This window comes from Amphiura filiformis, chromosome 19, assembly GCF_039555335.1.
Source record: "Amphiura filiformis chromosome 19, Afil_fr2py, whole genome shotgun sequence".
NCBI classification, from domain to species: Eukaryota; Metazoa; Echinodermata; class Ophiuroidea; order Amphilepidida; family Amphiuridae; genus Amphiura; species Amphiura filiformis.
In genome coordinates, this window is record NC_092646.1 from 22,173,056 (window position 1) to 22,188,250 (window position 15,195).

At 35.2% G+C, this 15,195-nt stretch overlaps 1 protein-coding gene across 1 annotated transcript; it reads left to right on the forward strand.

Moving 5' to 3' along the window:
• The first annotated feature begins 723 nt into the window (after positions 1-723).
• LOC140141050 (uncharacterized) lies at positions 724-14,332 on the forward strand. Its single transcript, XM_072162828.1, has 9 exons — positions 724-923; positions 3,722-4,339; positions 4,712-4,875; positions 6,693-6,789; positions 8,186-8,318; positions 9,312-9,491; positions 11,495-11,740; positions 12,088-12,132; positions 13,452-14,332. Exons 1-9 carry the CDS (start codon positions 864-866, stop codon positions 13,508-13,510), a joined length of 1,602 nt encoding a protein of 533 aa, XP_072018929.1. The 5' UTR covers positions 724-863; the 3' UTR covers positions 13,511-14,332.
• The last annotated feature ends 863 nt before the right edge of the window (positions 14,333-15,195 follow it).

Below are 15,195 nucleotides of genomic sequence, written 5' to 3' on the forward strand. Positions count from 1 at the left end.
ATGTACGCAATGCTTGTCCATTCACAAATCGGCATCTGAAATAGTTACGGTTAAATCAGTATCTTCCATGTAAAATTGTATGATTTTGTAATTAATGTCTGGATCCAGACATTTGGAAATTACTCCCCTCATCATTTGGAAATTACACCCCGCCCCGGCTCATAATTATTGCACATCACCTATAAGTTAGTTTAATGATAGGAATTTTTCAAGTTCTAAAAAGTTTGGCATGCGTAGAAGCCTAGAAGGTAAGGAGGCACTTTGAAGGGTAGTCTCTGGCCCAGATTCCATTTTGGTTCAATCACAAATATAGAGAACGATAGAAACCGGCTGCGAAGGAGACTAATCGAAGGGGAGGGCAATAATTTGTTGGCAACCCGAAATGAGAGGTGAGGGATTTTTGGCAGACCAAATTTATTTATTTATTTATTTATTTATTTATTTATTTATTTATTTATTTATTTATTTATTTATTTATTTATTTATTTATTTATTTATTTATTTATTTATTTATTTATTTAATGACTTATAGTTATTTATTTAGTTATTAATCTTATTTATCTTATTTAGTTAGTTATTTATCTCTTTTTTATTTCATATTATATCATTTTAAAGCAATAATAATTGTATCTCGCTCGGATTGGTTTTCGCACGCACACGATTCTTTGGGTCGTAGAATGCCGCAGGGTCAAAACCGGTCAATGTTTTGCGGCGCGCCGCTGCAACCGGAAGGCTTACGATAATTTCTCACTTGTAAATCAACTTCCTTATCGTGTCGTACTTACAACACGATCAACTCATCGCAGTAAAGGCATTGGTTTTTTGCTGTAGCGCTAGATCATTTTGGTTCTTAAAACTAGAAGATGAAGTGGCAAAAGAGGATATCTGTTATTGCTCCATTCGTGCTAGGGATGATGCATTTGGTAAGTGACGTTAATTAAAATCACTCACTGTGTTGTAATGGTGGTATACGTACGTGCATGCATGGCTTTACACGTCAACGTTACTAAACTCATTATAGTGACATGTTATTTTAATAGTCCGGGATTTTAGTAAATAATTCATTTTATAAATTCATTTAAGAGTTAAACTATGAGTGGGTAGTAGTTTGTTGTGTACATACTATGTAAATAATATCTTTAGGTTTTTAATTAACTGCGCAATTGGCACGTGATTTTTTTTTATCAATGAACTATGGGGAATCCCCGCATTCCAGGGTTACGTGTTTTTTACGACTCTAATTTTTCATAGATCATAAATGTTACTTTGATAATACTTAACCTTGTCCTTTTCTCTCTCTCTCTCTCTCTCATTTGTTCAGATTTTGTTCTTGTTGTTGTTATTTGTTTTGTTTTTTCTTGTTTTGTGGCTTTTATTTTGTTTGTTTGGGTTTTTTTTCAATGTGTCCAGATTGCTGGAATATTTCAACCTAAAATTAATTCTAATTCGTGTTTGAAAATTATTATTAGATTTATTGAATATTGGGAATAACCTTTGATTATCATTATCAATAAATCACGAATTTACATAATATCAAAATCGACACATTTTCCCGTTGTTACAATCATCTCTAAAGCATATTTGTTAATTCTTTTGAAATTCTCCAATTGTCTAAATATGATGTGGATAAACATGAAAAACCTATCTCTATGACTGAAATTATAAAATTATTACTCATATTTCATATGAAGTAGTTTAAATCTCCTGGTACGATGGTGTCCCCAGTTGACGTTATATGTCTTCTGTAAAAGATATTATAGTGCTTGGTAAATATTAACATATCTTTCTACTCTCTCTTCTGCATGAATGTGATTGCGAAAATGTAACAGGAATACAAATTTTTAAACGGACACGGCGAGTTATGTGAAAGTTATGGGCACTTTTTGGATGTTATCGTGGTTTAATATTGAGATACAGATACAAAGGGGGAAGTTTCAGGGATGTCCCATATCGCCATATCTTTTTCTTTTCATAATTGAATCACCTTTTTATCTCTCTATGTAGTATATGTCTGTGAAATTGTTTACAGCAAATAAATCCAATTACTTTAATTATTTTGATACAGTCAATAAGCATTTACCAGACGTCTGACGTGTGTGGTTATTTCCTTATTGTCAAAATGACAAATGTGTCTGTATTTTGTTTTGTATTATTCCTTTGTGTTATATCACTACTGTGGTTATATATAACAATGAATGGCATGCAAATTGTCACGAAAGTCGTGACAAAGTCAAGTGTTATGGAGAGTAAAGTTCACTGAATTATACATGTTAATCATATCAACAATTGTTGATTTATTCCGTCAAGCTTAGGCCTACTTATCGAAGCACTAAGTATTCGTTATTCAATATATTTCCAGTATTTTTTTAGTATTTCCACTCATATTTAATTTCTAACGAATGTTTGTTGACGTAAAATTGATAATAATTATATTGCCACCAGATAATTATTTGACATCAAATCAGTATATTATTGAAAAATAAGTTTTGCAAAAGTTCATTCTACAAATCATATACTTTGAAAACTCGCTTGATTTATTGTTGTGAGTGAGTTATTTACGTTTTACAAAAATGTTGTTGTTTCAGCCCTCTTTACAACATAACTCAAGAACCACAGGACCTACAAAAGTATATCTGTGATATTTGAATTCTTCTACACACTCTTTATAAAATAATCAATGCAATTTTTGCCAAATTTTTACCATTTGCAACATGCTGTGAACTACCAAATCGCAACAGTTTAAAATAGTTGTTAACCTTAAAGGCATTCAGTGATTTACTCATCCGGAAGATCGTACAAATCAATAGACTACAGAGTTTGGTATCTTTGTACGTCATAGGTGTGCTAAAGTAGCCTCCTGAGATTAAAGCCAAAACCCGAGTATTAAAGACAAAATGAGACATTTTACAAGAATCTGTAAATTCTATACTTAAGTAGAGAAATTAACAACATGTATTTGAATGGGGCTTCGACTTTGTGAATACTGCTGTTTGTTTTCTTCTCACTTTTTTTCACATTATTTTTTCATAGCAAAAGTACCTAATGACAATTTTAATGACGAATCCTTCAATCTTAGGCAATTTATGAACAATTTTAATTATTTTTTACACCTTCGCTGGGATAACTGAATATTCGACATCTAAATATGAATCAATCTTAATGCAGGATTAGTATTTATAATACTGTACGCATGTGCTGGGTTCATTTTTCAAGATGGAGAATAACAGCAAGTTCTGAATTACTGATCTGAGTTAATTCTCTGCTGATGGATGTTTCTCTCAAACAGCCTTCCTCTAGACTCCAGCGGCATATCCTCTTTTCCCCTATAACGAATATATAATATGTCACCTCCTTTTTCAGCTAAATCGATAAAAATTCATTTTGTAATGTATCCCGTGTAGTGAGACTACATGCAACAGTTGACAACTCTCTGGACTACTAGCGAGGAACTTACTACGTGACTGACTGTACAAGGTTTATAATAATGTTATGTATCTCATCGACTGATCTCGGCCCTGTACTATTTTTGGCTATATGACAACCAATTTATGTGGTAGCCTCAGTAATAGATACAGGACATCACCTCATGGCTGTAGAACTAAATGTGTGAGGTGAAAATGAAAACTTTGTAATTCAAATTTGTGGATATTATAGCAGTATATAATAAGCAACGAATTTAATGATTCACTTTTGTTCTTTAATTGTTTTTCTTGTTACAAAGCTGGTTCAAGCCAATGGAATCCAGTCGTCTCTTAAACACTTAATGCTTCCATCCATTGAACAAGTTACAACTGATCTACCCATCATGACACCGGATGAGGACGGCGTCCAGTCCCAGCAGGGTGGCAACAGTGCATTTGTTGATCCGAAGAATATGCTTCTGGACAATACAGAAACGTGGTATGCCTTTGATGCATTGCAAAATCGTGACAGATCAGGTCCAGATCTGAACGGTCACTCCACTGACTCCACACATAAAGACATGAGTCAGGATACTGATGCAGTATTTGTCAACAGAAGCATCAACCCGGATCTGCTCGATATTATCAACAACAACCTTACAGAGCACAAGGGACGCTTTCGGAAAGACCTCGATCAAATCAATCCTACTGATGACACAAATTCAGGAGACGATGAAGACAGACTTGGCTTGTCAACTACAGCATATCAGAAGATACGGGACCTTCTCAAGACAGCTGGTGTAGATCTTAGAATGAAGGGCGTGAATAGCACGAAGACAGTGGACCCATTGGAAGATCCAGATGAAAAACAGGTGGATGACGATGTGGGAGTAAGGCAGGAAAGGTCCTTTGATTGTCCTCAAAGCCCGCCAGGGGTGGTACGTGTGTTTGCCTGTTATAGTTACAAAAATGACATTACACTAACTCGGATTGATATTGATTTGAGAAAAAACTCGATATGCATTTTATAGCGATTGTTAGAAAGATATTCTTTTGTGTATTTTGCTTGATATTTCTGGGTTTTTTCAGCAATAAACCAAGTCATGTGGCAAGTAATCAACATGAAGGAAGTAGAGGAGAAGATAAAAGGAGGAGGCCAGGCGTATTAATAAAGATAGGAAAGATAACATAGATAGTTATGAAAAGAAACAGAGAAAACTACAACGTTGAAGATAATCATTAAGAGATAATGATGACATATAATACATGTGGAGACCCAACATGTAATTTACCTGCTTTCTATTTTCCAGCCCTATAAATGCTTTCCATGCGCCAGTGATCGACAGGATACATTTGACCACACAGACGAATACGGCAACACTTGCGCGTGTGATATGTGCATGGCCCCTACTTACATGACTTCGCCATGTACTTGCACTCCAGATGGGCAGGTGGCTCCAGATGGTCAACCAACGTGAGTATTTGGGTACAAACCTATTATGCCTTTATTAGGAAGAAATCATCTACATAGTGTGGTACCGGGGTGTGGTATTCTGAATCCCTAGGTCTTCATCTTAATTGAGCCGATTTCCTTAGAAAATGTTTTTTAAACATAGGCCTATAGAATTATAAAAACTAAGAATTATAAGAGTTTTTTTCACCTGCCATCGCAACATAATCTTTACATTGTCGCATTTAGGTTGAATTAAAAGACCATTTTTGATCAAAATCGGATATAATTTTTGCTAATAACTTCAGACTGATTGGTCGTAGATAGGTCAAACTATATATTTTCTGAATCCTGGTGACCTGAGGAATATTTTGGAAAAGGTTTTATCCAAATCGGAGCAATTTAAGTTTTGACCCCTGTATAAACGTTGACCTCATTATTTCTTTTATTGCTCACTGTTGGGCACTGTTTGACCTCTCAACATGTTAGACATCGACTTTAAGCAAGAAAATGTTAGTCATACGCAACTTTACACTGAAGGAGAGACAACAAAGGCATATACTAGACTATATAGTCATATTGCTTTACAGACCGTACAATATTATTTTATGAATTTTAATGATAACAACTAAATTGTTTCCATTTCATTTGTTTCACTTTTTCACATACCAGCGTTATAATGGACTTTAAGGTAATAAAATGAGTGACCCTAAATTTGCGTTCACGTGCTGAAAGCATTCTTTGCAAAATATGTTTGAGTTGCAGTAGTTTTGTTTTTGTTGTGTTTTCGTTAGCATGGTTATTGGCATGATGTTCAAGGACAAAACATTCATTGTATCAACCATTATGCATCTTTTTCGCACCACTTGTTCACTCTGCATGTTGATTTGTTATTACTACAGCTTAGTAATAATTAGAAAAATAGCAAGTTTAGATTACTTAGTTTTTAGCTTATATCAATCAAAAATGGTTTGATCACAAATTAAACTTTTCCTAATAAACTTGCATTTGCTAGATCATAATAGCGAAGCGAGAAGCAAACACGGTAGAATGTGATTTTAGATACCACGTGCTTTCTCGGTGGCTCAGTTGGTACAAGCACTTGGTCGAGGCAGCTAAAAAGATCGATTTTCATTATCTAAATCAATATATTAGTGAAAAATAACACCTTGATGTTTTGCAAAGGTTCATTATACAAATCATATACTTTGAACACTTGCTTGATTTATTGTTGCTGAGTTATGTACGTTTTATAAAGGTGATGTTGTTTCAGTCCTCTTTACAACATGACTCAAGAACCACAGGACCTACAAAAGTATATCTGTGATATTTGAATTTTTCTACACGCTCGCTATGATATGATCAATGAATTTTTTCACTACCAAATCGCAACAGTTTACAATAGTTGCTAACCTTAAACACATCTTAGACCAACTCGGTAAAAAAGAATAATTTGTGATCTTATCATCATCTTGTTGTGGTAATTATGTTCAATAAAATGTGCATGTGCTTAATTGGATAGATTATGTCTTGTTTTTACATGTTTTGGTACATTGTTATTATTTTCATTTCTTTTCCCAAATGTTTTGTAATTTTGCATCAAAAGAGCAGGTGACCCACATGATTGTTTTATTTACTTACACTTTTTTATCTATTTATCTATTTTTTTTAATATTCATTTTTTTTTTTATTTATCTGTTTATTTATTTATGTTGCATGATTGTTTTATTTACTTACATTTTGTATCTATTTATCTTTTTTTTTTTTTTTTTTTTTTTTTTTTTTTTGTTATTTATTTATCTTTTTTATTTTTTTATTTATTTAATTGCTTGTTTTTTCAGGTGCATCTTCCCAGAAGAAGGTCAAACATTCATGCCTTTCCAAAATTATTGTCCAATACCATTTGACTGTCAGCCTTGCAGTGGGGATCTAGTGACAGTAAGTAATTTAAAGTTCACATTCTTTATTCTTCATATTTTTTATTTTTTATTTCACTTTTTTCTTATTTCTTCTTCCTCTTCTTGGTGCCGTATATTCTTTGGCAAAAATCCCTTGTTTATTTATCATTTATTATTATAGCGAATATGTGATGCGATCAAGCAAAATCAGTCGGAACTCGGAAATATTTAATTTTCAGTTTCTTATAGGATAGTAAAACACATTTACAAAGCTGTATTTTGCAGAAAACCCCATTGAAATTGAACAACCAGTTCCAAAGATATGAGCAATTAAAGAGTTTCCAAAACAGGGAAAACAAAGGAAATACTTCCTTTGTTTGGCTATATCTCAAAATCAATATTTCCGAGTTCCGACTGATTTTGCTTGATCGCATCACATATGATCCGTCATCCAGTCGTTAAAATCACGAAGTTTTGAAATAAATCTAATACTGGAACTTACATTTACAAGTTGCGACGTTGCGTCTGATACTATCATACTTCATCAGGCAACTGGCCCGCTGGGCTGGTCATGTGACCACTGTACTGGTCATAATATTAACACCGAGGATTCTTGACAAGGTGAGGAGCAGTGATTCTTGACAAGGGGAGGAGCAGTGGCACAGGAGAGGCATCAAAGAAGCCATCTGGGAGAGAGTAGAGCAGCCGTCACTAAACAAGAAAGGGGAACTGAGACACAACTTATCTCACGCATGGGACCGGGCCATCAAGACGATCCCTAGTCGTCTTCAAGTGTCACATGACCAGCCCAGCAGATCAGTTGCCTGATGAAGTCTGATGGTATCAAACGCAACGTAGCAAGTTGTACAAGTAAGTTCCAGTATTAGATTTATTTAAAAACTTTGTCATTTATTATTATGTTGTTTAAGCCTTTTAATTAGTGATTGGAGCCCAGAGCTTTTGATCCGAGCAGAATTGTGTGGATTCTGATACATTTGACTTTTACCTCTTCTTTTGTTTTCCGTTATTTATTATTAATTTTCCTACTTCCCCTGATTCTTATTTTTATTTCAGTAACGTAATTATTTTGACATGATGATAAATAGATATGAATTATAAAATGTTATTGATGCATTGAAATGTTCCTTTATAGTCTTGACTTTCGCTACATTTTAAATGTTAAGTAAATTGAATATTATATTAAGACGATCAAAATATTTATATTAATTGTACCATTACATAACTTTGGTGCCGTCAGATTTCCGGATGACCAGTTTTATTACTCCCATTGACTTTCATATTAACAAGACCATTCTGAACATGCTGAAAGTAATTTTAATCCCACATAATTCAAATTGGTAAATGTTGCAACTTTTTAAAAGACCCTCAGATTACATAATAATGTGGTAATCTCCATTGTTATTTCATTTTTACAGACAAGCCCGTGTACAGTTGGAGAAGATACTAAATGTGGTTGCCCAGATGGCACAGATCAGACTGGGGAAACCAGCTGTATTCCTAGTCCACTTTGTATGCAGAATGAAGGAAGTGTCAGGGTGCATAAACCAGGTACCAATTTCAGGGTAGCAACTTGAAAACGCAGCAACATTAATTAAAGCTATTATTACATTAGAAATGTGAAACCGTATCATCTTTGGTCAGTGTCAAAAGTCTATTATACAGTCTCAAAGTAGACCTAAACTTAAAGGAAAAAAGAGTATATGCATAGGGTGTGTGGAGGAGGTCCCGGGAGGAGGTTGGGTGGTTTGTATTGGGGTGTGGGATGGGGTGGATGTGTCTGTTAATTGTTGGTATGAGTGGGTGGGGTGGGTATGTGGGAGTGTATATCATGTGTGGAGGTCTGTATGGGTGGATGGATGAGTAGGGTGGGTATGTGTGTGACGAGAGGAGAGACCAATCCGGGGGTCACTCGAATATGAAAGTGACGAACCTGTACCTATCCGAGTACAGTAGGGGTCTATCGGTGGGGATTTTTGTCACGAGCGTAACCAGACCTGACCTTCCGGGGGGGATACTTAAAAAATTTACAATTTCTGAGCAAAAGTTGTAGTATTTATGTGCGAGCGGCTTGCTGCTAAGCGTTAAACAGGTGGGGTCTTTGGGCCCCTGGTGGGGTCCATGGGCAAAGCGCGCGGCGGGGGCCATCCAGGGGGCGGAGGCTCGGAAGCTTCTGGTTTTTGGCATATTATAAGCTAACAAATCATTGTTACAGAAGTACAAATTTCCCTTTCTCTTCTTCCTTCTTCCTTCTTCCTTCTTTTTCTTTTCTTTCTCTTCTTCCTTCCCCTTTCCTCTTCTTTTCTCCTTCCCTCTTTCTGTCCCATTTTTCTCTTTTCCTTTTTACTCTTTTTCCCAGTTTTTTTGTGTCAGGCAGCTTGCCCCCCCCTGGTTATGCCACCTGGTTTTGTCAAAAAGGGGTCATTCAGAGTGGTAACGCTAAAAATTGAGTGTCATTACCCACGAAAAGGCAAAAATGTTCAAAACTGAGCAATTTTGAAGATAAAATGGCTACTAAAATGTTAAATTTGTTCACAATTTCAGGTGACAGATATCCATCTCACGTTTGTGAGCCCTGTGCAGAAGGCTACATACAGTCTAAGAACAACACATTGGATAAATGTCATCTACCTGTAATAGATGAGGAGAAAGAATCTGACAATGATGATGGAGACAAGTCTAAAGAGGACCAGAAATATGCGACTACATCTGAAAGCGAAACTAGTGAGTATATCAACAGATTGATACAGGAGCATCACCAGGAGATCCATCCCATCATCTCTAGTCCCACATTCCTTAAAAGGGGAAATTCAAACAATGAGAGGTCTGCCAAAAAGTTGCACTTTTGGACATTTAAATTCACCTTTGAGAGTTGTGGCCCCAGTATTAAGTCCACCATTGGAAAGAAAATTCGATTTTTCTTCAAATTCAGCTTTTTAGTATCGTCATTAGAGAATTCTTTTCCTAAAACTTCAGCACCGCCTACTCCCAGAAAAATTCCTGACTACACCTCTGGGGCTGAGTCTCACAAATAAAGTTTTTTCTCCTCCGTGACCTCATTCGTAGAGATTAGTGATATTAGGCATGCATATATATAGCCTATTCTTATTTTCTGTTATCTCGTCTTGACGTCATCATGGTCATGGGTAGGTTTGAGCCAGGAGCAGTTCCAGAGGCACAGGATAACATTTGAGGGGGTGACTTGGACCTGCTGCAGCCACATACACGTTGTCCCTTTTTGTAAACTTCACCTCACCCTTTAATCGTGTCAAAGAGGAAGTCCCGCCAGAGCCATTCTTCTGGGGTAACCAAACCTGCCTGGTTATCAAATTAATCAGTGATGTTTTAATGTTATTGCATCAATCAGCACCTGTCAAATTCAGAGATAACCTTGTCACTGATTAATTTTATAACCAGACAGGTTTGGTTCATCCCAGAAGAACTGTTCTGGTAGGGCTTCTTCTTTAATACAGGGTGTCCCAGAATGATTTATACCGAGAAAGATGGAATTTTTTAGGTATGAACCGCAGTTCTATTGGTCATATTGTTTTGCATTTTAAGTTTTACATATATTTAGCTTTCTCAGATTTTTTAGACTTTAAAAATTGGACGTTTCTAGTAAAAGTTAGAGAGGATTGCGTAAAAATGGTGAATTCCAAGTTTTGACAAAGCAACCTATTTTGAAAATCTGTAAAATTACTAACCGTTCAGCACAAGGTAATCATGCAGTATATTGCTGTGTCCTGTTCTTACTTCTACTATATAGTCGATATCTATCGTTTATTTATGATGTTACGAAGCAATCATTGTATGAAATAAAGGATTTACTACGCTTGAGTGACTTTAAACTATTCTTTCTTTGGCGGCAATTTTGAAGACAATTATTGAGATGTGTGAGTTTCATCATTTGAAATGCCGACAGAGATGAGTTTTTCATAAAAGTATAGAGAAGGTTCGTCCTTAGTGTCACAGCATGCATTTATGTCCAAAGTATATGGGCAAACCCACAGCTACGTAACGAAGAAGATTAAAATGTATTGCGGGGAATCCTTGATTAAGTTATATCCTCTGTAATAATGACATTTTTGGGTAAAAGTTGTGATAAAAACACATAAAAAGTATGTTTTTCAACATAAATATCTGATGTCATATTGAAATGTTTTACTTAATCCCATATCAAGAATTCTTTAGCATTGTAAGCTCTACATCTGTGCCAAATTTGGGGTATTTCCTATCAAAGAATGTAGGATTTCTTCAATATATTGCACAGTGCTGCTGAACGATGTTGATAAAGGATTCATGTGTTATGATGCCTTTACACACATGCAGTTTTTGTCCATTTTCAGTAATAGCAATGTCACGACAAAACGAATCAAGCTATTTCCATGAAAGTCACAGAATAAGTAGGAGACATGTGTGGCATTGTATTGCACTTATTAAAATTAGATACATTGTTAACTATATATTTTTGATATTTTGTTCAAACACGGTATAAATCATTCGGGGACACCCTGTACTTGTTTTTGTCAAGTGGTGCCAGATAGAGGCATTGTGCTAGGGGCACTAAAAAGGAATGACTTTGTACCATGCCAGGGGCACTATTTGGAGGAATGAGTTTGGTTTTGACTGTAACGAATTACATTATTATTTGTTGATGGTTAAACGTACAAATGAGATTATAACTTGACTGGTTCATCATTCATTCATCAACTTGCTTTTAATTTCAGATGCAACACTGTCATCCACTCAGGCTACCAGTCGCTTGTGTGACACTACAACCCACACCACAAACCACGCCACAACTGTTGCTGTATCAACAACCAAGCGCTGTATACATCCCATATTAGCAACTAGCATGGGGATCTTTATCCTTGGAGTTGGAGTTGTAATAGGGGTTGTATTATCCCCTATCTTTAGGAAGAAACCAGCAAATAATAATAACAACAAACGCTGTTGTCTTCATGTCGATCAAGGTATGTACTATTATACCCTTTCATATGTAATTTATGTAAATATTATTAAAAATTCCAAGAACAGACCTTCCAGAATAGGTAGTCGTTACTCTGAGTTTCGTGCGTAAAAGGCAATCGTCAGACGACACGGTGAAATGCTTTGGAGGGACTACCATCTCTTGGGAATGTGAATGAATATACATTCCATAGTCTAACTATAAGTAAAAAGTTGTTATTAAAATTTTGCCAACTTCTATCAAAATAATCGTATTATACAAAAGGAAAGCTTCATATCAATCTGCTCTCCCCTGATTTTGTGTAAGAAATTATTATTCAGGTTTTTTTTTCATGTTCGTTTCTGTCAACAGAGTGTATACCGTTGCAACCACGTGGACGAGGCAGAGGGAACCGAGGTATGAAACTTAAAGAGTTTAGTTAGCTGTGAGTTTTCACGATTTCCCAGCAAACACACACACAAATTTTAAACGTTATAAATGTAGTATAAACGCGTTTTGGTTATTAAAGTTAAAACGTTTTAATAACATCTGCATAATTTGACAAAAATTGCAGACAACTTGTTTTAGGGATGGTTATGACCAAAATACGCCTTGGGCATAGTGCGAAGTAAGTCCAAAATAGTAAAATTCACAACGTTTTTGTTTCATTTTTAAACTTTATTTGCCAAAAAGAACAATTATGCAATCCCTCTTTGGAACTTTCGCCCAGTCCAGCTATCTACTGAAGACAGCTTATGATTCATAGGTTGTCTTCAGTATACTGTATAATACAGTCTGTATCAAAATTGATTGGTACCTGTATCCATCAGTTTTTTTGTGTTTATTGACAAGCCTGCTTCTCCAATATGCAACATTGGATCATCTTGAAACGTCCAGGATTTATAGTTTTTTGACCTTTTATAACATTCAGCTATAAATAAGGTAACTCCTATGTTGCATTTTGGTGTGGTAATTTTATCCATAATCACTACAAACTGGTGGGGTACCAAACATTTTGATACAGTCTGCAGTACTCTCTTCAGTAGATAACATGACAATATTATTACTGTCTTTAATATACCTATAATATCTACTGAAATACTTTTGTTTTCATCATATTTATAAATACGTATTTATAAATACTCACGTGACCCATAGGCACGACATAAGACATATAAGACCAGCAACATTAACGACTATACAGAAAAGGATAGGAACTCTTTAGATAAATATCAACAAATTTATTATTAGTTGAATAGCAAAATGAGAGGATTCCGAATTTGTAATATGTTATCAAAAACAACATCTTGAAAGTATTTGCCGACAGAAAAAACATTTTATCGACGGAAACGTTTACAATTTAATCACAACGTTGGATAAAATAAATTTTGCTGCACAGTAGTCTCGTGTGTTTACCGCCTTTGCATTCAAATGTACAGGAAGACCACCCACTGTGTAGCAGTTCACTTCCAGACTTACTGTCTACAAGCTATTACGACAGCGCGGAGGTGGTCACGTGCGTATTTATAAATACGTATTTATAAAATAGTCGAAGCATACAGTTCATCATGTAAATCAATGGCTGCGCAGCAAGCTTCTATACTATATTTCCCAATCAAATGGCGTTCTTTGCTGTGCATACATGATCCGTCTTGTCTTACTTTGGTATGAAATTGCTTTATTTCAGAAAACACAATTTAGATAATTATAATGTTTTTCCTGTAAATTCCTTTCAGGAACTGGTGCAAGCCGTGGTGGGTGCGAAGGTCTACGAGGAAGAGGAGCCAGACATTAATGAGAACTATGTTTTGTTTAGTTTAGAGTATAGGCCGTGTCACTTCTTGAAAAAAAACACAATATATTTTTGTTCGTAAATTTTTATTTGTTTATAATAATTTAAAGATATAATCAGATTTTGAGAAATATGACCAAAACTGCATTTCAAGTCTTTGGTTTTGTATAATAGAAGAATCATACTCAGATACTATATATATTTAATGAGGTTCTAAATAATTTTTGACAAAAATGAAGACAAAATATAATAACAAAATAAGGGTAGGCTATATTAGCCAGTACTTGAGATATTGGTTTATTCCAGAAAATATGTGCACACCCCCTTTACTGGAGTAACATTTCAATAAAAGAAATGTCTGATTTCCTACTTGCTTTCTGAAAACAACTGGAATTCCAGTTGTCAATATTACTGGAAAAAGCTTGGAAATGCAATTAAATGAATGCAAAATCGCGGAAATGTAAGATTTCCAATTTTTAACTATTCTTCTGCTAGATTTGTTTTTGCCTTTTGGACACTCTAAAAAAATCATGACTGGTCAAAAAGTGGGGGTGTGCATGTATTTTCTGGAATAGTTTATTGAATACTTAGACTTCATACCGTGCCTGTAAATTTTATGACTGTTTTTGTAAAATATTGAAAAACAAACCGTGAAATGGTCTGCTCGTCCTTCCCCATCATTGAATATTAAATCAAAATGTCTTAATAATGATTTTTATAATGTGCTGTTGTAAAATGTGTAATAGCTATTTGATTCAAAAGTCATGGAATTTTATTTTGTTCATAGATATTCCAGAAAAAATGAAACAACGGAATAAATGGAAAGTTGTAAAGTCTTTTTTTAAATCGAAAGAGAGAAATCAAACTTGAGTGTAAAAGAGAGGTGTAGAAAAGAAACACATTAAGGTTGGAAACCCATGTTCGTTTCGATAGCGGTTGATTGGAGGCCTACATGTTGTATCATTTTCTTCGGAAGGGGTGTCCCAAATGGACTTGGGATATAATTTTTTGGAATGAAAAGTAGGAGGGGTCATAAAATTTCTGATGACCAAAATGTAGGGAGTCGCAAGATGACCACAAATAGTATGTGTTTATTTTATTCAAAAAGATTTCAATACAATTTAGCCTGTTTAGGGTGTAAGGTATATCGGTGGTGAGGGGGTGGGGGTAATACAAATTTTGTTGCCGAAATAGGGGGTCGCAATTGTATTGACGCCGATCTTTGTAACTTTGGGACCCCCCTCCCCCTCCCTTCCGAAGAAAATGAAGGAATGTGATGATTAATTCATTGAAAGTTGGAATATTTTAACAATAGAGAGGCTGGGTCCCCGGGGCTGGGTCATGTTATCCAATATTGTTTTGGCAAAGTCAAGACCAGTCACGACATATATTTTGCCATCTAGTACCAACGATTCCGCAAGAGACATTATTGTTTTCATGCTTGTTTTTACGTATTAAGTAAACAAACGGGCAATCTATTGTTTGTGCATCACAGATTTTCATTCATAACAACGATAATAAAAATACTACGTTCTTTATCAATTTTTCTGGATCATTCTGGTATTATGAAGCTGATCAAAGTTCAAAACATACATGATACGGGGAAATTATGTGTGAATGCTTGATAATTACGTCAAGATAAATAAGCCTACGTGCATTATACACAACCCTGCAAACACCGCACTAGT

Excerpts from the sequence above, each read along its gene's own strand:
- LOC140141050 (XM_072162828.1), top strand. The coding sequence starts at position 864 with ATGAAGTGGCAAAAGAGGATATCTGTTATTGCTCCATTCGTGCTAGGG. Across the intron at positions 924-3,721 it reads TGCTAGGGATGATGCATTTG|CTGGTTCAAGCCAATGGAAT; the intron begins GTAAGTGACGTT and ends CTTGTTACAAAG. Across the intron at positions 6,790-8,185 it reads GCAGTGGGGATCTAGTGACA|ACAAGCCCGTGTACAGTTGG; the intron begins GTAAGTAATTTA and ends TCATTTTTACAG.